The sequence below is a fragment of the Nannospalax galili genome, unplaced genomic scaffold, assembly GCF_000622305.1.
Source record: "Nannospalax galili isolate Female #2095 unplaced genomic scaffold, S.galili_v1.0 scaffold498, whole genome shotgun sequence".
NCBI lineage: Eukaryota > Metazoa > Chordata > Mammalia > Rodentia > Spalacidae > Nannospalax > Nannospalax galili.
This window is the reverse complement of record NW_008342032.1, coordinates 1,799,280-1,822,543: the sequence shown is the minus strand read 5'-3', so window position 1 is coordinate 1,822,543 and position 23,264 is coordinate 1,799,280. Positions and strand designations below refer to the sequence as shown.

At 41.5% G+C, this 23,264-nt stretch overlaps 2 protein-coding genes and 1 pseudogene across 2 annotated transcripts in view; 1 reads left to right on the top strand and 2 right to left on the bottom strand.

Moving 5' to 3' along the window:
* Nucleotides 1-43: 43 nt before the first annotated feature.
* LOC103738045 lies at nucleotides 44-1,230 on the bottom strand (annotated as a pseudogene).
* Nucleotides 1,231-5,304: 4,074 nt separating this feature from the next.
* Klln (killin, p53 regulated DNA replication inhibitor) lies at nucleotides 5,305-8,115 on the bottom strand. Its single transcript, XM_029565789.1, is given in 6 exon segments — nucleotides 5,305-7,054; nucleotides 7,057-7,134; nucleotides 7,136-7,329; nucleotides 7,332-7,460; nucleotides 7,513-7,636; nucleotides 8,044-8,115. Coding segments are annotated over 6 exon segments (774 nt in total). The 3' UTR covers nucleotides 5,305-6,877.
* A 1,221-nt stretch (nucleotides 8,116-9,336) lies between these two features.
* Pten (phosphatase and tensin homolog) overlaps nucleotides 9,337-23,264 on the top strand; it is a 76,636-nt gene continuing 62,708 nt past the window's right edge. The window contains exon 1 of the mRNA XM_029565792.1: nucleotides 9,337-9,461. Coding sequence (XP_029421652.1) covers nucleotides 9,383-9,461 — 79 coding nt within the window. The 5' untranslated portion in view covers nucleotides 9,337-9,382. The remainder of the gene's footprint in view (nucleotides 9,462-23,264) is intronic.

Genomic DNA, 23,264 nt, shown 5'->3' with positions numbered 1-23,264 from the left:
GCCATGTGGGTTCTGGGATTCAAACCCAGGTCTTCTGCAAGAACAACCAGTGTTCTTACCTGCTGAGCCATCTCTCCAGCCCCTTAACAGGCATTTTAGACAACACATTCTTGGCAATGAATCCTGGACAACATTTATCAAACACAATGGGGAGGCTGTCACTTTGCATTATAAAAAGGACAACCAAGTGTCCACTGTTACAGAAATGAAGACTACAGAGTACTTCAAAGGGCTTGAACTATTTCCTTAGAGAGACTTCCTCCCCTGCCAGAGATCTTGACTAGCCTCCTGGTCATTGTTTGGAAGCAATTCCTCACATAATTGATGAACTTGGCTTCCACTTTGGGAAAAGAACCACCTTTTTCTATACTTGCATTTTTGCTTAAATGTCTTCTACAGAACTATGTCCTTTTGGTGTTTTAGGCATTTTTTTCCTGTTTTTTTGAAAGATTCTTGACCTTTTGATCTTGGTATTCATGGTTTTAAGTCTTTTCCAGTCTGGTTTGGTTTTTGTGCATTTTTGGCTGGAGTATCTTGGATAGATTTCTTCACTGGAGCTTTTCCTTCAGTTTCCTCATCATCAAAATCATCATCATCTTCTTCATCATCATCCTCATCATCTTCATCAGCAAGTTTTACTTTTTTCTGTGGAACCTTCTACCACCTCCAGAGGCAGACCACTTTCCAGATATACTTAAGAGTTTTACATCCTCCTCCTCTTCATCTTCTGACTCTGCATCTTCCTCCACAGCTACTAGGTGCTGTCCGCTAATGTGTGCAGGCCCTGCACCACACTTCAACCTTAAGACAACAGGTGGTGTCATTTCAAATACCCAAGGGAAACTGTTGGTTGTACAGACATTTTCAAAGTTGCCAGTGTTACTTTAATTGTACTGCCTTCATAATTCATTGCCTCTGCCTCAACAATGTGTAACTCATCTTTTGCATCAGCTCCTAAACTGACTGTTCTTAATGATAGCTGGTGTTCTTTTCATCATTATCCACCTTAAAGTGACAGTCTTTGTCAGCCTTTAGTTCACAGCCAAAAAGATAGTTCTGAGGCCTCAGAGGGCTCGTGTCCATGTCCATCAAAGTCTTCCATGAGGCAGAGGCTCTCACTTTACCATGAGAGAGGCCAGAAGGAGATGACTGAATACAGCTGCTCGCAACAGATGCGCAGGATGGAATCTCGCCAGGGCTCTCCACTCCTTTTTAATATAGTGCTTGAAACTCTTGCTAGAGCAATAAGAAAAGAGAAGGATATTAAAGTAGTACTAATTGAAAAAGAGGTCAAATTATTCCTTTTTTGTAGATGATATGATATTATACCTAAGAGATCCCAAAAATTCCACCAGAAAACTCAAACTGATTGACACGTATAGGAATGTGGCAGGTTACAAAAGTAATCTACAGAAATCAATAGCCTTTCTATATACCAATAACAAGCAATTGGAGAAAGAGTACAGGAAACCCTCCCATTCACAAAGGCCTTAAAAAAAAAATCTCAGAATAAACCTGACCAAAGAAAGACATCAAAGATCTCAACCATGCAAAATTTAATCTTTAAAGAAGGAGATTGAGGAAGACACCAGAAGATGGAAGGACCTCCCATGCTTATCAACTGGAAGAATTAATATTGTGAAAATGAGCATCCTACCAAAAGCAACGTATAGATTCAATGTAATCCCAATCAAAATCCCCATGACATACTTCACAGAATTAGAGAAAGCCTTCCTAAAATTCATATGGAAGCACAAAAGACCCCGGAAAGCCAAAGTAACCCTGACTGAGCACAAAGAGCAATGCTGGGGGTATTACTATACCAGATCTCAAACTATATTACAGAGCTATAGTTATAAAAATAGCATGGCACAAAAATAGACACATAGATCAAAGGAACATAATTGAAGATGGGAACGTGAGTACATACAATTTCTGCCACCTGATAGTTGACAAAGGTGCCAAGAATAAACAATGGAGGAAAGACAGAATTTTCAACAAACAGTGCTGGCAAAACTGGGTCTCCACCTGTAGAAGAATGAAACTAGATCTTTATCATTCATCTTCCACAAAAGTCAACTCCACACAGATCAAATACCTCAATGTGAAACTCGAAACTCAGAAATGTTAGAAGAAGATATTGGCAACAAGAAGAAAACAACCTACAAGATATAGGAGTAGGAAAGGACTTTTTAAATTGGATATCAGTTGCTCTGGAATTAAGGTCAAGACTCAACAAGTGGGACCTCATGAAACTAAAAAGCTTCTGTACAGCAAAAGAAATAACCAAGAAAGTGAAGAGAAAACCCACAGAGTGGGAGAAAAATCTTCACCAGCCACCAGGGATACATCTGACAGAGGTTTAACATGCAGAATACATAAAGAATTCAAGAAACAAAGAAGAAAACAACTCAATTAAAAGATGAACTGAAGATTCGAACAAAGAGGTTCTAAAGAAGAAATAAAGATGGCTGAAAAACATCTTAAAAAGTGTTCAACATTGTTAGTAATTAGGGAAATGCAAATTAAAACCACCTTAAGATTTCATCTTACCCCAATCAGACTTGCTAAGATCAAGAGAACAAATGATACCAAATGCTGACAAGGATGTGGAGAAAGGGGAACATTCCTTCATTGCTGGTGGGAGTGCAAACTCATGTAGCCCCTATGGAAAGTAGTGTGGAGAACTCTTAAAAAACTAAAAAGTGAACCTACCATATGACCAGGTTATACCACTCCTTGGCATATACCCGAAGGACTCATCCTGTTTCAGAGACACTTGTACAACCATGTTTGTTGTTGTGCTTTTCACAATACTTAAGAGATGGAAGCAGCCTAAGTATCCCTCAACTGACAAGTAGATAATGAAAATGTGGTTCATTTACACAGTGGAGTTCTGCTCAACTGTAAAGAATGATGAAATAATGAAATTTGCAGGTAAATGGATAGAACTAGAAACCGTTATACAAAGTGAAGTAACACAGACTCAGAAAAACAACATATGTTCTCCCTCATTTGTAAATCCTAGCACCAAATCCTTATGTATGAGTATATATCTTGATGTAATTGCAGGAGCCAGGAAAATGGAAAGTAAGCAGGGTAGTAAAGGGAAAGAAGGAATCTGAGAGAGGAGAACAGTGGGAGACAGGTGTTATTAACGGAGAAAAGTGTAAAAAGGGGGTAGTTAAATGGGAGGGGGAGAAGGAGGGCTATACAAAGAACTATGGGGATAAAGGGGAAGAAGGAGCTCAAGAGAGGTGGGAACCATAGCATACAAAAATTATCAAGGGAGAGGGCTGGAGAGATGGCTCAGTGGTTAAGAGCACTGACTGCTCTTGCAGAGGACCTGGGTTTGATTCCCAGCACCGACATGGCGGCTACAAACCATCCTTAACTCTAGTTCCAGGGGAATCTGAAATCCTCTTCTGACCTCCATGGCATTGCACGACATGAGTGCACTTACTTGCGTGCAGGCAATACACTCATACACATAAAATAAAATTAATAATAAGGCCAGGCGTGGTGGCTCATGCCTTTAATCCCAGCACTTGGGAGGCAGAGGCAGGCAGATCTCTGTGAGTTCAAGGCCAGCCTGGTGCCGGGGTGTAAAGCTCAGTGGCAGAACTCTTACTCAGCGTACATGACAAAAAGACCTAAATAAATAAATAAATAAATAAATAAATAAGTAAATAAATAAGTAAATAAATGAATGAATAAAATATTTTAAAAAATTATCAAGGGAGAAATGGGGAAAATGGGGACACTTTAAATGGGGAGGGAAAGGAGGGAGGGTTAGACAAGGAGTGAGAGAGGAGAAATAAATAGTGCCTAGCTAGTATAAAAAAAACCAGAGGGAATTGTGTTAATCCAAAAACCTACTGAAAAATTACACATACAATATCTCTATCTCTACATGAGTCCATGTGTAAGCTGAAGGCTACATAACAAGAAACAGTGCCAGACAGGAGAAACCTTCCTTTGAGTTGTTGGCCAGGGTCGTCCAAGAGACTCCCAAAATTACACAGGCTATTGCCATAGTCCTTGATTGCCTCCCAGAACTAGAAGGTAAGACCCTACTGCTGAAGACAGGACATACTTCGGACACAGGATTTGGAGCAATGGAGCTGGGACTGACCTGGAAGTCACCTCCCCTGAAGGCTAGCTCTCATAGCTTTGGAGAGCACTACGTTAGCTGCTAAGGGAGAATATCAGTGGATGGTCCAATCCCAGCTTCAAAACCTAAAAACCACATCAGTGACCGGCACAGCAAACGACATTGGTGCAGTAGTGGCACTTTTATCTTGGGGGTAATCAACAGCTACCTAATTGGACTTAAAGCCCACTCAATGGGAAGAAACTCATGTGTGGTACTATAAACATAGCCAAATACACATAGCTGGAGAGGTCTTAGATCTTAAAAAAAAACAGGATGTCATATTCCTAGACAAATGTAATTTCTTACTATGTGCAAAATATGGATTCTTAAATTACAGATATGTATCCCAGTCACCACCCATCAAAGAAGCTTCTTTTTCAGTAGATAGAGATTATTACAGAGTTCCACAATTGGTGACACACAGAGATTATGAATTGCCCAAGTCTTAAGTGGCACATCTAGGATGCAACCTCTACACCTAAGACTCATGGAACACAGAACAAGGGATAAAGAGAGCACTAATGCATCTGTCAACTCTCATCAATAAAACTCCCTCATGTAACAGAGGGATAAGAATACAAAAGGCCAAAACGTAGAGAATAAGAGTCTACAGAGTAGGGGTCCTTGGACAGGACTCTTATACTAACACCCACCCACCCAGGGTGGGTGGAAGAGAGGGCTGAAAGATTGTAAGAGTCAGGGAGGAGGGTATGAACATATGGAAATAGAGTCCTACAGGCTCTGGGACCCTTCTCATACAAACCTACAGCAATGGTGTTAGTGTGCACAAGATCTATGAAACTTAAGCAGACAAAAACCTAGCACAGAACTATGGAAATGAACAGCAAGCCCCAATCTTGGTTGAAGAATTCTTGGCAGCTGATTACTGCTCTGTGAGAAGAGCTGATCTTCTTAAAGGGAGGGACTGCAGATAGGATGCTTAGACTTCAGTAGATGAATTTCTGCTGAAGGACATCTAATTTGATATGTTAGGCCTTAACACAAATGACAGAATGTATGAATTCCAGTTTGTGGCTATGGGAGAGGGCCAATGTGGAAAGGGATATGAAGAAAATTAAGGTGTTCTCTATGAAATACACAGAAATTCAGTGAAAATTTCAAAATTCAAAAAAAAAAGTGTACATCAGTAATTTTTTCAGGAACATATTTAATGCTGGGAAGGGAAAGAGGTCTTTATTCAAAAGCTTCTGACAACCATCTAAATGTTGCTGTCAGCCTGGCCAAATACCTGCTAACATTGGCTATCTCTTCAGTCATCCATCACTAGAGAGTAGAAGGACCTGATGTTCTGGGAGGCAGCAAACCCGTTTCTTCCCTCACTTGGAATTACTTGCTAGCTGGTGTCATATTCCAGCACTCCAGTGCTGTGATGCACAACCTCTGTGCTGCAGACTAATGCTGTGGGAATGAAGGGGATCCTCTCTCCTCCAGCCCAACACCAGGAAGCACAAGAATGAATCCCATTTCTCTCTCTTCAGAGGAAGATTCCAGAGCTTCTTGGATGCTGGAAGACTAACATTACACAAGACAGCTCCAGGGAAGAGGCAAAGCAGGGTAGTGCTAATAACAGGACCTCTGGGGACAAGATCAGCAAGCTGAGAAAAAATGGGGGGCATTTCCCCCTCCTCAATCTTTTTATCTAACCTCATCTTCATTTTCCCTTTCCCCACTAAGCAGTGGTAGATACTCAACAGAGCACAACACAGGTTTTTGCCATGCATCCTGTGGAACACATGGACATCAGGGACTCCTGATTCTTCATTATGTGTAAAATACATCTCCATCTCACTCGAGGCTGTGTGAGCAAGATTTACATCCTTGGAAACCAAATGGAGGCCTTTCTTCTATTGTTTCCAGATTGCTATCATCGCTGATCCCTTCCTCCCTCAACTGACCAGAACCATGCACAAAAACAGCCTCCAATAAATATCAAGGCTTTCAGCAGACTGCTAACTCTTGCAGAGAGATCTTAAAAGGATGCATCTAAATGCAAGGTTCAAGTAGCCCGAGATCGCTAATAGCACTGCAAACATCCCGGGTTTAATTAGCAGACTTGGAGTTTAGGTAATGGCCTGTGGCTCTCTGAGCTGGGCCTCTTGAGGTTTCTAGACCGCATGGGCTCCCTGCAACTCTGATGTGCACATATACAGTGTTCTTTTCCCTACAGTACACTAATCTTCCTAGGCACCCACTCACAAGGATTTTGACACCTATGATAATTGATTACTATTTTCCAAGATTTCTAATACGGCTCAGTGTCTCATCCTAGGTCTCAAATCAGACACTTCTGGACTCCATTTGTCATCTTGAGAGCTAAGTCCTCTGGGAAAGAGCAAAAAGGAAGAAATCCCTAGGTTGGTGTTGATGTCATTTCTCTTTAAGCACAAGGTGGATCGCTGGCTTTGTAGCTGGCTCGTTGGGGGAGGGAGCATGAGCTGGAGTTATCAGCATTTCTGAACCAGTCACTGGTCAGCCAATGCCCGCAATAAGCTTTGGCTTGACAGGTTTGTTCTGGGCTGACAGCCATTGACTAGATACTCAGATAAGTCACTTGGCCAAGTCCACGGTAGGTGGGGCGCGCTCACCAGCTCAGGGGCAGTGACTGGAAGTTTGTTGCAAAATCGGTCAGCCCAGGCAGCGGGCTGCAACAGGAGATACCCTTTTGCCCCTCAGGAGTACAGAAGCAAAAGGTTCACCTCATTAGCGAAGGAGATGCGTCAGACGCCCCCAGAGCCCAGCCTCTTCTCCCACCGTTGGGAAGAGCAGTGTTGGCCGCAGATCAAGGAGTCTCACATCCCGGCCTTCTGGCTCGCTCTGCGAGTAGCAGGCGAGGGGCAGGAACAGTTTGGGAACTCTTCCCCCCTCATCGTGTACAAACCGGCGGGGGCTAGCAGAGAGGGGTGGCGGGGGCACGTGTTTGGATGTGGGTGCTTGTGTAACCAGCTCCCCAGGCGCTTAGCCCCGACAGCGCTCCTGCGGATAGCTCGTGGGCGCCCCGTCTCCTCTCCAACCTGAGAAGAGCGGGGGTCCCGCCGTTCACACCCAAAGGGACCACCACCGAGTACGGCACAAGGAGCCAAGCACTTGTCCCCGAGCACACAGCTAGGGGAATGGGAATTTGGAAAGTTCCCCAACTAGGACCACACGTGACCCTCGAAAGTAGTTCCGATCGAGGCTCGAGTATCCTTCCACCTTGCGCTGAAGCCCTCCCCGGCTCCTCGCCCCGCCCACCCTGAGGGCTGCAGCTTCCGACCGCCCCATACTTCAAACCCGGCGGGGTACCCTGGTCCTCAGGCGTGCACGGTCGGGCGTGCAGGGTCGGACCTGGGCCGAACCTGACTCCAGCGATCCATCCTGCCGGGTTTTCACAGCAACCAAGGGGGAGGGCCGAGCTTGAGCTGCACCGGGCGGACCCCCCGCAGCGGGGACCTGCCCGGCTCTCGGGGCTGTGGGGAGCAGCTGTGTGGGGTGCGGGGATCCACTTTGTCCACCTAGACGGGTGTCCTCTGGGCCCTGCAAACTCAGGGGAGACGTGTGTCTACACGCCCTGCGCGCACCGTCAGCACGCTTGGCTAGGAGCGTTCAGCTTCTGGGCAAAAGAACCAGTTACTGGGGAAGCCAGAGGTGGGGCAGCGAATGGGAGCCCGATGAGGTGATCCGCGCGGGAGACACAATAGGGGGCTGTTCTTTGTGCAAAGACTGACACCTGGAGGACGCGGGGGTGGGAGGGAGGGGGTGGGGGGGAGGGGTGCGTTATCTTGGTACAGGCTGCAGCCGACAAATCCTGGCTGCGATCTCACCAGAGCGCAGGACAGGGCACGCTAGCCGTGCCGGAGATACCTAGAGACCCGAGGGTGTCTCGGCACCTGAGGTTCCCACACTGTAGCGCGGTCAGTTAGTCCGGTCCACCTGTGTGCGGCTGAAGCGGACTCGGCCATCCTGCCCCGCGCCGGCACCCAACCCGGCTTTCCTAACCAGCCTTCCGCTGCCACCCTCACTGCGCCGCAGCCGGCCTAGCTTTGGCCGGGTCTCTGGGCAGAGGACGAGACTTGCTCATTATCCGCGTAGCCACTGCCGCCGCCGCCGCCGCCGCCGCAGATCCGGGCGGGAGGCTCCGAACGTGCCTGAGCTAGCCGGTCGGTCACACTGAGTGTGCGCGGCGTCGCCCGCAACTCGCGGCCCCGCCTCCTCCGCCCTGTCCTAGGCTCCGCCCCCTCTCCACCCCGCCCCCTCCCGCCTCCCTCGGGCTCCGGGGCGCCCCGCTCTCTCGGCGCTGGCGGAGGGGGCGGGCTGGCTGGCGCACGGTGATGTGGCGGGACTCTTTGTGCACTGCGGCAGGATACGCGCTGGGCGTTGGGATGCGGCTGCGCTCAGCTCTTTCCTCTCGGAAGCTGCAGCCATGATGGAAGTTTGAGAGTTGAGCCGCTGCGAGGCTAGGCCCGGCGCAGGCGAGGGAGATGAGAGACGGCGGCGGCCGCGGCCCAGAGCCCCTCTCAGCGCCTGTGAGCAGCCGCGGGGGCAGCGCCCTCAGGGAGCCGGCCGGGCGGCGGCGGCGGCAGCGGCGGCGGGCCTCGCCTCCTCGTCGTCTGTTCTAACCCGGCAGCCTCCTCCTCGGCTTGGAAGAGGGAAGGTGGAAGCCGTGGGCTCGGGCGGGAGCCGGCGGAGGCTCGGCGGCTGCACCTCCCGCTCCTGGAGCGGGGGGGTGAAGCGGCGGCGGCGGCGGCGGCGGCCGCGGCTCCGGGGAGGGGGTCGGAGTCGCCTGTCACCATTTCCAGGGCTGGGAACGCCGGAGAGTTGCTCTCTCCCCTTCTCCTGCCTCCAACACGGCGGCGGCGGCGGCGGCACGTCCAGGGACCCGGGCCGGTGCTGAGCCTCCCGTCCGCCGCCGCCGCACCCCCCCTGGCCCGGGCTCCGGAGGCCGCCGGAGGAGGCAGCCGCTGCGAGGATTATCCGTCTTCTCTCCATTCCGCTGCCTCGGCTGCCAGGCCCCTGGCTGGTGAGGAGAGGCAGGCCCAGCCGCTGCAACCATCCGGCAGCCGCCGCAGCAGCCATTACCCAGCTGCGGTCCAGGGCCCAGCGGCGGCAGAGAGAGGGGCGTCCGCGACCGCCAAGTCCAGAGCCATTTCCATCCTGCAGAAGAAGCCCCGGCACCAGCAGCTTCTGCCATCTCTCTCCTCCTTTTTCTTCAGCCACAGGCTCCCAGACATGACAGCCATCATCAAAGAGATCGTTAGCAGAAACAAAAGGAGATATCAAGAGGATGGATTCGACTTAGACTTGACCTGTATCCATTTCTGCGGCTGTTCCTCTTTGCTTTTCTGTCACTCCGATAACGTGGGAGTGGACGGATGCGAAAAATTTCCGTAGCGGGGGTGACTCGGACGTTGATCCCTGGCCGCACTTCTAGATCCTGTATTTTGTGGCTCTTTCCTGTGCGTTAAACCTTGGGAGTGTTGGACTGGAAGGCGCTCGTGCCCGGTTGCAAGTGTCAAGGCAGCGATTGCTTGCTTAGGCTAGCTCTCTGGTCTCTTCCCAGGGGCTATTGTCCGTAAATGCAGAGTACAGTTCACTGGTAGTAGATTAGTGAGCTCGGTAATCCAGTCTTCTAAATGAACAACAACAACAACAAAAAAAATAAATAAATAAGGAAAAAAATAGGCTTTGAGGTTGAGTATATTTCGATTAGATCTTGACTTCAGCCCTTAGATCAAGGGTACAGATGAGATGGAAGTGAAAATTAGTGCTGCACGTACGCATATTGCATCAGAATCTTGCAGTGATTGATTTTAGTTTCCTGGGTTGCATTGATAGGTTTTTCTAAAATGTGACTGTGGACCGATTTGCATAACTTTATGAGCATTTCTCCTTTGAGCACATACGGTGCGCAGTTGAGGGCAAAAGTAGGTCTATGCTTAAAGCGACTGAATTACAACTCTGAGCTTCATTTCGAACTTTTCTAGTTTGAAATCAATAGTGGCAGAATGTGCCTTACTGGAGTTCCTGGTAGAACTTTGTTGAAGTTGCCTGCTTGTTTCCTGCTGAGATATGGGGTGTAGGGCATAGAATTTGCGTTTCAGTATCATTTTATCTTCACCGGGCTTTGTACGTGCGTGATAGAACGGAGATTGAGTAGGGTTTGATTTCAGGTGGATGTCCGTGTAAGTTCAAGGATATTGTATGTTAGCAAATGGTGGCAGAGGTTAAACTTGAAGCCTTCACATGAAATTAAAGTGCTTTCGTGAGCTAGAATTTGCTGCTCGATATTTTATTTTATTTTATTTTATTTTATTTTATTTTAGGCTTCAGGTGCTCCAATGCGTTGGCTCTCCATGGTTTTACCCTGAATTGTGTAGCATGTTAAGTGTCCTTTACCAGCCTGTAACCAGAAATGCAAGCGAGAGCGGATCACTGGCTCCACATTGTAGGCATGCTGGTTCTTTTACGTACAGCCTACTGAGTCAGCTTTTGAATAAGACAGAAACCCAAGAAATTTAACGGTGTAGAGTTTTGATTGTCTACCAGTTAGGCCTTTGTACTTCAAGAGTTAGTGGTTATCTTAAAGAATGAATCTTGAAGTTTCAGGTGTGATACTGATTTTGATCAGGGGTAGGAGTAGAGCCCTCCCTCGTGCAGAATGGGAAGTACTGACACTGAGAGCTGGGGGGGGTACAGGTGTGTGAAGACACAAGGTACTGATCTGCAGTGACCATTGATTGGGTCTCTGATACGACCCAGAATTTCATCATAAGACTTGTGGCAATGATAAATACTTGGTTAAAATTATGTAATTGCGTGTTGATAGAGTATTCTTAATTAAAAGTTACTTCTTTGTAAATATCAGTAAACATTTTTTAAAGGTAGAACGACACTAAAGGGTGTGTATGTCCTGCTAATTAGTGTTCGGAGGGCATTTTTTTGAAACATGTCTTGTTTTGGAAGGGATTTACAATAGTTACCCATAAACGTGCACAGCTAATTTTGGCCAAGTTTTTGTTTTGAAATGAAGATGAAGCCTACTAAACTGCCTTCGCAAAACTTAATTTTCCATTAAGCTGAAATAATATTTTAAAGACATATTTGGAAATTTTGGAGCTTGCATTAATTGAAAAGCTTTACTAAGGTGAGCGTGATCTTTTCAAAAGATAATTGGACAACATTCTGGCTTGAGTTACTTCAAGGCAGTGTGTTGTTGGTATGAATTTGTGAGTAATGTGGAATGAGTGAGTTAGGGACATCTATTTAATTTAAAATTTAAGAAGAAAAAAAAAGTAATAAAATTCAAAGAAAAACTAAGGTGCCCTCAGATTTCTTTTAGCCTTCGAAATACAGTTATGCTGGTTTTGCTTTTCCCACATTATTTAAAATTGCCAGGGTTATAGGACTTTAAAATTATTTTTCCAAATTCTTTGTATGATGAGTGTAGTGATTGGCAATTTCTTCTTTGATTTCATAGTACTTGGGCTTCTGCATGTGACATTGATGTGGCTTAAAACTAAAACTGTACTTTTAGTTGTGTGCTTAGAAGGCAGTATCAATCAGATGACTAATAACTCTTAATTTCTAGAGTTAATGGTTTTATTGAGCCAAATGTTGATATGAAACAAAGTCAGTAGGGGAGAAGTCATTGAAGTCCTGTTCTCTTGATGGTTGTACTCTGAATAATTTTGATAAAGCGGAGAGCGTTTTTGCTTCCTTGGTTTTGCTCCAGTTCTGTGTTTGGGGCAGTGATTGAAATGGTCATTACAGTGATTGGAAAGGTCAGTGCTAGCAGCTAGACTGGTGGTCAAAGTTAGATTCTTGTATGGAAGTAGTAAGTGGCATATTTTTATTTGCTAAAGAAAGGTTAATAGTGAAGTGAGTTCTCAAGAAGTTGAGGATAATTAATTCACTTTTAAAATATTTTGCAAAATTGAATTATTCTAAGAATTCGTTGGTTGCATTTTGTTTTTAACAGTCTGGAAAATAGGCTGAATGTTGAGACTGAAAGATTTAGTGTCTAAGCACATGGAAACGATAATTTTGTTTTAATTTTTATTGTTTGGTGATTTGCCCCTTTTCAAACACTAATGTTCAAGGGAATATTTTTAGCTTGTAGAGAGTACAGTGGTTATTAATAGCAGATTTTTTGAGGGGCAGGGGGATCTTTTTGAGACAGGGTTTCCTTGTAGCCCTAGCTGGCTTGTAACTCACTATGTAGACTAGGCTGGCCTTGAACTCACAGTGATCCGCCTGCCTCTGCCTGCCTCTTCCGCCTTAGTGCTGCGATTAAAGGCATGCTCCACCATGCCTGGCAGATAGTAGATTTTTTAAAAAGGTGATTACTGGAATTAGTTTTTTTTTTCTTTTTTAAGATTCTATGCACAATCTTTTTTTCATAGTAAATTGTATTTCTTTCCTGAAAATCATGACTGGACTACCTAACTACTGTATAATAATTTACAAATTTCATTTTCCATAAAATTTATTCAAGAATAAAGTGCATCAAAAGGAGTAATTTTCAGTTATAAGGAAGAGAAACTTTATTGCTGTCATTTGTAAAAGTTTAAACAGCAGTACAATGGGGCAGATTATGTTGCTTTATAAAGTTTCGGAAAGTAGAAGAAGACTCATTGCCTTTAAAATTTTATCTTACTAACAGGAGAAGGGTGGCTAGTATATTTTAATTTTTAAATTTTATTTCTTTTAATGTGTTTTAGTGCATTGCCTGCATGTATTTAAGTGTACTTGTGTCATGCAATGGCGGTGGAGGTCAGAAGAGGGCCTCGAACTCTACTGGAACTGGAGTTACAGATGGTTGTTAGCTGCCATGTGGGTGCTGGGAATTGAACCGGGTCTTTTGCAAGAGTATCAAGTCCTCTTATAACTGCTGAGCCATCTCTCCATCCCATATATTTAAATTTTTGTGTGGAACTTTATATGTGCATTCTCATAATTACATAAAATATGCAATCTAATGCTATGAAATGACATACTTTAAATGAAGTCTTTAATTCTTATTTTTAAATATTCTTATTTTGAAATTTGTCCTTATATGCTATTTGTTTTTATATTTGGCTATAGCATAATATTTAAGAATTTTAAGTCATCTCTAAAGTAATCCCTTCAATGACTTTTTAAAAAATATTTTATTCATTATTTTTATTTTATATGTAAGAGTATATTGTCTGCATGTATGTGAGTGCACCTGTATCTTGCAATGCTGCAGAGGTCATTTGGATTCCCCTGGAATTGGAGTTAAGGACTGTTCATAGCTGCCACGTGGGTGCTGAGAATTGAACCTGGGTCCTCTGCAAGAGCAGTCAGTGCTCTTAACTGTTGAGCCATCGCTCCAGCCCCCTTCAATGACTTTTAATTAGAATTATTCATATAGGAAAATATACAAAGTTTCTGTATTCACTTTCAGTAATTTATTCAGTTTTTAATTTCATCTCTCAAGTCTTTTTAGTGAGACCAAAGTTTTGTAGACACTGTTTTTGTTTTGATAATGATATGAATTCAGAGTTTGTAAAGGTCAGTTTACAAGTGTGTACTCATAGGTCAGGTTTTCATTTACTTGAAGTTATTTGGCTTATGCCATGTTACAAGCATTTAGTTTTTAGAAGATGTTATTATTAATATAGCTTAAGACATGTATTTGGTACCTTTTTTTTTTCTGTAGAAACTATAGGCTTATAAGACAAGTTATATTGTTTAGAACGCAAACATTCCTGAGTTGTTTCTCTTTCTTCTGTAGATAAACTTGATTTTCAGAGCCAGCATTGGAGGTTTGATTTTTGTGACCTGCCTTAGGAAGGGTTACTGGAAATTGTTCTAAAGAAAATGATTTAGGACATTTGTAACAACTTCGTGATTGTATGTTGAGAGATGACTTCAACAAATATTAGCCTTTTAAAGTTGCTTTCTATCTGATAGTTTCGAAATTAGTACAGTTGCCATTGGAGATGTCAAGGATGTTGAGTATAGACTACATATCTTTAGGTTAATAAGGGCTCGCTCAACACACTTGTTACCTTTGTGTCTTATAGGTCATGTTACTAGCACATACATTCTTTGCCTGGTGAGTAAAAGTGTTTTGGTATGGGGGTAATGGGTCTCTTTGTATTGAGTAGATAGGAAAGATGAATTGGGATATTGATTTGACTCTTCATCTTCTAATTTCATATTTTCTTCATTGGTTGTAGAAGTACTAGCAGTTTCGTCTTTTAAAATAATTTGTGCTAGAATAAAAAGGATGTTTTTATTAGGCAGATATAATTAGAGTAAACATAATTTAGGGATGAATTGATTTTGACTGTGATGTATTTAGAAGTTTTAATTTAGATCAGAACAGTTAAGGCAAACTCTTCATTTGCAAAAGTTGGCATTAGAGTATGTTTGGACATCTGGTAACGTCAGATATATACTTGTTGACGGTATTGAGACTGTAAAGAGATGGCTATTGTGGTTACACCTGCTAGCAAAAGAATATTCTTTACCTGTGTGTACATAATGAGGAAAAGGTTGTTAATGTACTGTATTTGGATTGAGAATTAGCCAAATAGTTATTATCAGAAGTCAACACTTTAAGTGTGAACAACAAATCTAACTTACGAATGTATGTTTGTGAGTGTAGAGTTCGCTTACTGTTCTAGAAAATGAATTTTATCCTTTTTTAAAAAATATTATTTTTATTTTATGTGTATGAGTATATTGCCTGTATGTGTGTAAATGCACCTGTGTCGTGCAGTGCCCACAGAGGTCAGAAGAGGGCATTGGATTCTCTAGAACTGGAGTTACAGATGATTGTTAGCTATCATGTGGGTGCTGGGAATCGAACCTGGGTCCTCTGCAAGAGCAGCCAGTGCTCTTAACCGCTGAGCCGTCTCTCCAGCCCCATGAATATTATTCTTAAAAAGAGTATTTTAAAGCCAGGTGTGGTAGATCAGGCCTTTAATTCCAGGACTTGGGAGGTGGAGGTAGGGCTGTAAGATCTAGTCCATGTTGGTCTAAATATCGAATTCCAGGCTAGCCAGAGCTTGATGGTGAGACCCTGTCTCAAAAAACAATAAAGGAGGGGGGGGAGTATTACTTTGGAGGCTATTACCTTGTCCTTAAATATGATTACATCTGTTTATTTTGTTATATTAAAATATGACCTATTTATGCTCCGTTATACTTTGTTTCATTTTAGATTTTAGGCAGACAGGGTGGATTCTGGAGCCAACTGCCTGTGTTGGCCTGATGCCTTTAAGTTACTTAAGTTTTCTCACTCTTATTTTATATGAAAAAGAGAGGAAGGAAAATGGTACTCATCACAAAACTTTATCCTGATTAAATGATGTAAGTAGCTGGATGTAGTGGTTTGTATCTGTAATCCTATGGAGGCAGAGGCAGGAGGATCCCTGGAAGTTCTGAGTTAGTCTGCCCTCTGCATAGTGAATTCCAGGCCAGCCTAAGTTACATAGTGAGACCCTGTCTCAAAACATGAATGATGTAATTCTCTTAATATGGTCCCTGCTAGGTAGACAGCTATTGATCTTGAAATTTTAATTTCAGATTACTCATGTAGAAAAATTATTTGCCTTTTCATTTATGGGATGAGCTGAGCAGTATTTGTTTATTTGCTTAGTTTGAGACCTTTTAGAATTTTAATTGGCTCAAGCAAGGACTATTTTTATTTTTTTAAAATTTAATTAAAAAAATTTATTTGTTTAATGTGTATGAGTGTATTGCCTGCCTGTATTTAAGTGCACTTTGTCATGCGGTACCTGTGGAGGACAGAAGAGGGTGTTGGATCCCCTGGAACTGGAGTTATGGGTGGTTGTTAGCTGCCGTGTGGGTGCTGGAATTTGAACCTGGGTCCTCTGCAAGAGCAGTGCTCTTAACCACTGAGTCATCTTTCCAGCCCCAACAATGACTTTTTCTTTTCTTTTTTTTTTTTTTTTTCATTTTTGAACAGGATCTCCTTTTAACCCCAGCTGGCCTGGAAGTTGCTCTGTAGGCCAGGCTGGCCTGGAACTCACAGAGATGCCCCTGCCTCTGCCTCCCAAGTGCTGGGATTAAAGGCATGCGCCACCACACTTGTCTTAACAATTGACTATGTTTAAAAATAGGGGAATTCCTTTAGGAGTTCTGAGTATAATGTCTGATTGATTTTGTTCTTTACTCATGTTGTTGCCCAAAGACCAAAGAAAAGTTAATCATGCTCATCAAAACATTTGCTTCAAAATTTTAAGATGAAAGTTTCCTATTAATAGAGCTTAATGAATTCAATTTAAATATCTGTTGTAAGATTTAAGTTTTCTTTAGTATTGTAGATCAGCTTAAATATCACATTTGATATGTTTAGATATCTTGTATGTATGTATGCATATGTGTTAGATCATACTTATGTGTGATAAATGTATGGCATATATTTGCTCTTTTGAGTCAGGGTCTTATATAGCCTGGCTTCCTGGAACTTGTCTTAGGTCCATCTTCATGCTTCTGCCTCCTCTGAGTGTTCGGATTACAGGCCCATGCTACTGCACTCTTATCAATATCACGTGTATTTTTCATAAAGAATATAATAATCTTTACCTCCAATAAGAAATAGAATTTAGGGGCCTGGAGACATGGATCAGTGGTTAAGAACACTGGTTGTTTTTGCAGAAGACCCGGGTTCAAATCCTAGCACCCACATAGCAGCTTACAGCTGTCCATAACTCCAGTTCCAGGGGGATCTGACAGCCTCTTCTGTCCTCTGCAGGCACTGCACAACACGGGCACACTTACCTACATTCAGGCAATACACTCATATACATAAAATAAAAATAATAAAATATTTTTTTAAAAAAAGGAATAGAACTTAGTAAGAATCTCAGAGTTAGGTAAATTTTTTATCATTAAAGATAAATTAACATTTCCTTTCAAGTTTAGCTTTGTGGGGTAGTCATGCAACATTGCCAATTTATGTTTGCTACAATAAATTTATATTTACTTTTCATTACATTAATATAGGAATTAAATTTAGTGTTAAACCTCTAGTGTTGTCCCTATATGCACATTTGGCCAGCATTTTCAATATAATTTGGGCCTTAGGAATGGGAAGAAAGAGCTAGATAATTTTTTTTCTTCACAAAACTATTAAGTTTTAAATTACATTTATTTGTGTGTACGTATGCGGGTGTGGGGGTGCAGGAGCTTGCCTATACCAGAGGGCAAGTGTGGAGGTCAGAGGACAAATGCAGGAGTCCGTTTTCTCTTTCCACCATTTGGGTCCTAGAAATGGAACTAAGTTGACAGGGTTGGCAGCAAGTGCCTTTACCTGCTGAGCCATTTCACTGATTCACATACTGTATTCTCACAAGTAGAAGGAAGCCTGGAAGCTTAAGGTCTGCCTAATAGACACCACTGCATATGTTGGGGAGCATCGTTGTGCTCCTCTGCTTGTATTGGTCTCCCCGCTATCTTGTGAGTTTTCTACTTGTTTATCTGTTCTATATTGAAGAGTAGTGATGCTGTAATTATTCATGTGTGATTTTTCATTTTTGGTTGAGTTTTGTAACCTGGCTGTATTTTGGTATAAGACAGGTTGCAGAATTGAGTTGATGTCTGAGCGCTGCCAAACTGTCCCAATCTGATTCCTGCTTGTCTTCTATGTACCTATACTATGGCAAGTACCTATTGACTTAGTATCTCTAGAACCCTGTAGAAGAACTGATTTTATTTCTTTTTAATTTTGGTAGATTTTCAAGCAGGAGTATAATGGATTCTTTTTTCTTTATTACTAATTGCAGATTATGTTCTGCTAATTTTCTGTGTTTACTTTTGAACTTTTGAATAGGATGTGATTACTTAAGGAATGCATTCTGGTTTGAGTTTGAGTATCTTTAAACGAGATGTATTCTTTTAAAAATTTACCTTTCCCAGCACTTGGGAGGCAGAGGCAGGCTGATCTCTCTGAGTTCAAGGCCAGCCTGGTCTACATAGTGAGATCCAGGACAACTGGGGCTACAGGGAGACCCTCCTTCAAAAAGATAAAAAAAAATTTATGTGTATGAGTATTTTGCTTGCATGTATGTCTGTGCACTGTATGCATGCCTGGTGCCCTCAGATGCCAGAGGAGGGTATTGGATCCCTGGAACTGGAGTTATAGACAGTTACAAGATGCCATATGAGTGTTGGAAACTAGACTCTTGGTTCCTCTTCAAGAGCAGCCAGTGCTCTTAACTGCGAAGAACTCCAGCCCAGGGAGATGTATTCTTAAAAGTGATTCATAAATTCAGTATACATGTTTAAAGTTGGAAACAGCTTTTTGCATTGAAATAAATGCAGGGTTTTTTTTTTTTTTTCATTTTGAATAGTTTTTTTGTTACTCAGAACTGAAGTTGAAATAGACTTAAAACTTTCCTACTTAAAAAAAATACTTTGTTTATTTTTATTTTATGTGTAGGAGTGTATTGCCTGCATGTGTGTAAGTGCACTGGTGTCATGCAATGCCTGTGGAGGTCAGAAGAGGGTATCAGATCCTCTGGAACTGGAGTTAGGACAGTTGTTAGCTGCCATGTGGGTGTTGGGAACTGAACCTGGGTCCTCTGCAAGAGCACCCAGTGATCTTAACTGCTAAGCCATCTCTCCAGCCCCCTTTCTACTTTTAGAATGAAATTTTGGAGGATATTAAGCTTGTTTTTTAGAGGTATTTAGTTTTCTAATGTATAATTTCGAATTACTCTGATTTTTGTCAGAGATAACATGGAATGCCTTAGCTTTTGTTTTTTTTCCCCCATAACATGAAAACTGCGTTCTCCATTTAATTTTGTCATGTTTTTGTCAAGTTTTATAAAACTTACCAACATTTTGACATAATTTATGAAAAATCCTGTACCTTAGACCAAGATTTTTCTTTTTAATGAATGTCATAGAATCAGTAACGGTCATATTTAGTAGGTTTTTAATTAACAAAACCCTTTCTTAATTGTCAGTTCCACTTAAGTTTTAAAAGAAAAAGGCAACCCAAGAGGCAGGCAGAGCAAGCATTAATCTTCTCATTTTTTCTGCAGTTCAGGAATTGTAGCACCAATAGAATCAGTAAGTTGTAAAAAGCTGATAGACTGAGTGTAAAGAAGGATAATCTAGGAGTGCCTTGTGCAGTATTGTTCTCACTATGTCACTCTGGTTCTCACACTTTTGTGTGTCAGAGTGACTAGGAAGGCTTGCTGAACTTTACATTGCTGCTGGACTTTCTGATGCATAGCTCTTGGTTGGGGCCTGAGAACTTCTAAGTTGTCAGGTGATGGTGGATGTTTGATGTTAGTGATCTGGGGACCACATTTTTAAACCCTCTATTTTACATTATCTACCTTCAAACAAACCCTCCTTTGTGTGTGTGTGTGTGTGTGTGTGTGTGTGTGTTATATGAATATATTGTGCATGTTTGTACAGATGTGATTGTCTTTGTGTACACATGTGAAGGCCAGAGATTATTAACATTGAGTGTCTTCCTCTGTCGCTTTCTATTTTTTGGACAGGGTTTCTTACTGAACCAATTTGGCTAGACTGGCTTGGCCTTCTGTCTCCGCCCTCCAGTGCTCTGCTTATAGATTGTGTGCTATCACACCACCTTTTTCGTTGGTCCCAGGGATCCGAACTCAGGTTCTCATGCTTTCATAGTAAGCACTTTACCCATTGACCCATCTCTCCAGCCCCTGTTATACTCCTTCAGATTAATAGAATTTATACATATATCATTAGATATGTAAACTCCAAATAGCTTGACATGGAAGATATCTAGATTTTGATAGAAGAGGCCCTGTGAGTATAGAAAGACATCCTGCTGTCTGAAGAACATAGCCTGGAATCAGCCATAGCCAAAAGGTAGTTTAAATTCCTGCTCCAATTTTCATACCTCTAATGTGAAGTAAATCTGTAACTTGTGGGTTCTTTAGTTAGAAAAGTACATGGTATTTTCTGAGTATTAGTTGCTGACTCAGGAGCATCTCCTTCCCTCACCTGGAACTTTTGGTAGTGTCAGACATTTTGCTGGGCATGGTCATAACTAAGGTGGCAAAAGACTCCATTGCACTTAGTGGACTGAGGCTGGGGATGCTCTCAAACATCTGCAGTGGTATCTCTCCTTCCACCCACAACATAGGATTAACTAAACCCAAATATTATATGAAGTGTCTGATACATTTGTACCTTTGCCTTAGGCTGTGGTATCAAGAGGGTTGAGTTCCTATTGAACAATGGAGCTGGGCTTTACATCTAGGTTTTCAGACTGCTGTGAGGTCAGTGTTCTTTTATAAGAATTTTGTCCATTGCAAGTGTCTCTAGTAACAAAAAAAGGTTTATATGAAGAGGGCTCATGTCTTCGGCATACTGTGAATGTTTGAATCTCTTCTAGAAAACATTGAATTTGTTCCCAATAAATACTCTAATGAACATTGATATGTTATTCAGAAGCATATCACTGAATGTGGGATGCTTGTGCTTTAGAAAAGGAAGCAATTAAAGCCGGGTATGGTTGCTAATGCCTCTAATCCCAGCATTCTTTTTTCATTTTTTTTTTTTTTAATTTTTATTTTTAAGTGTATGCATGTATTGCCTGTATGTAGGTAAATGCACCTATGTCATGCAGTGGAGGAGAAAAGAAGCTGTTGTATCCCCTCGAACTGGCATTATGGACAGTTGTTAGCTGCCATGTGGGTGCTGGGATTTGAACCTGGGTCTTCTGCAAGAACAGCCAATGTTCTTAACTGCTGAGCCATCTCTCCAGCCCTAATCCCAGCATTATTCTTGAAGCTGAGGCAGGAGGATTGTTCTGTGTTTGTCAGCCTGGGCTGCTGCTACTAATAATGTCTTATAGGGTGAAATCCAGTCTCAATATAAAGAAGAAAAAAATTTGTAGTGTTTGAATAGTTTTAAAGTAATCCTTTCTTTTAGTTATGTAATTGTTTGGGGAGTAGTTTGCTCCTGGTATCTTAAAAATAAGCTGCTGTTTAATGTCTCCTTTAGTCTTAAACTTTTATTCTAAACTTTTGTTAATGTTAGATATGATGAAATTAAATATTCTTACATAAAATGGCAAATTTCTGACAAGTAATAAAAAAACCTATAAAATTTTTCTAGATTAAGAAAATAGGGCTGACTTGACTGTAAAATTCTCTGAAGCATGTTTTACATTCTTTTCTAAGCTGTAAATTTGTTGTCAGCCTGGTTGAATTAAAGTGCTTTATTTACCTAAAATAAAATCTTGAATTATTGTGAAGTTTTTCTGAATTTGGGGTGAGATTTTAGATTAGTCCAGAGATGCAAAGATACAAAGATACCAAAGGAGTAATGAGGATTTTGAATCTTGGTTTTATTTTTAGGGCACACAAACATAATTACGGAAGTATAAGAGGAATAGACTGGTTGCTGTGATTTTTTTTTTTTTCTGTTTAATTTTATAATTTTCTGTTCACTTTGTACACAAGGCCTTATTTTTTAAATTCTTAAGAAATTTACATTTTTATTTAGAATTTTGGTTCCTGAAGTTCTGGAGGATGTTTAGACTTACTGATAGATAGTTTCAAACCAGTCCTGTAACAGCTACAGAGTCTCCAGGGAACAAGAAAACCAACAGTTCTCATCATGCAATGTAATTGAGTAGGTTAGGGTGATTTAGCACCTGTGAATTAAAAGCACATTTATTTATTAAAGAGAATTGCTCTTTGAGATTACTAAGAAAAAAGCACTTACTGTCTTTTCTAAAACTTCATGTTTTCTAATTGGTAGTGAACTTAAAGAGGCGTGGGCTTTTTTGTAGTTTCTGTAGTCCTTTATGATTTATTTTGAATTGTGAAATTATCAGAAATATTTATCTGTATATTAAGATTTTTTCCATTTTTTTCTTTTTTTCTTTAAAATATTTTATTAGCATTGCTTTCCTTAGTAGTAGCATGATTACATTGAAAGACTTTGTAAGTTGGAGAATTTGGAAAAGGAGTGAACAAACTGCTGGAGGAACAGTGACAAATTTCACATTATTGTTGGAGCTTGGCAGTATAGTTTTGTCAGTAGACAATATTAAAAAATTATAGTAGACGTGTAGAATTTCTAATTTATATTCTAAGGTATAATTGCATATTTTTAGTTTAAGGATTATATCAGTTTAGTTTTTATAATTCTTTTTATTTCTTTTTTTTTTTTTTAAACTTTCTAGATTGTGATTTTTATTACCACAAGTTTAGGCTAGAGGTGAGGGTATATTGGGATTCCTTCACAACACACAGACACACACCCACACACACACACACCTTTTTTTTTTTTTTTGCCATTTTTCCTCTTTTGAAATTTCCTTATAGTGGACTTAAGATGACAGATATTGGGGATAAATATTAGGATTCAGATTTCACGAAATCACAATCTGTTGAAAACAAATAATTGAAGTATTAGAACTTTGAAACACCCTGTCCCTAAAATTACTTCTAGGAACTCCAGTATGCATTTAATACTAAACGTTTCTATGAGATACCATCCTTTTTTAAATGGTGTCTGGCTCCCCAGCCTACGCTGGCCTGGAACTCTCTATCCTCTTTTCTCAGCTTCCCAAGGGCTATAATTGTATGCTCATACCACCATTTTAGGCCCCAAATACTTGTGATATGTTAATTTCTTTTTCTTATTTTGGAATATTATATTGTGTTTAAATTAAAATGGAATAAAAGTAAGTTGAATACATACTCAAATCATTTTTTATGCTAAAGTGGGCATATCTCTGTTGCTGATCTTTTTTAATCATAAGAGATATTGACTTGCCATGGTGTTAACTGTTTCATTTTGCATATTTTGAATGATGTGGTTTATATTTGCATAGTTGCCAGTGTAATTGGTATCATATTAATTGATCAAAGTTTTCTGCACATTTGCATTTTTATTTTATTTTTTGGTCTTTTTGAGACAGGGTCTTTCTGTATGTAGCCCCAGCTGGCCTGGAACTTGCTATATAGACCAGGCTGGCCTTGACAGAGATCAACCTGCCTCTGCCTCCTGAGTGCTGGGATTAAAAGGCATACACCGCCAGGCCTGGCCCTGCACATTTGCACTTATAACTGGTATTGGGTTGTTGGTTTTTTGTTGTTGTTTT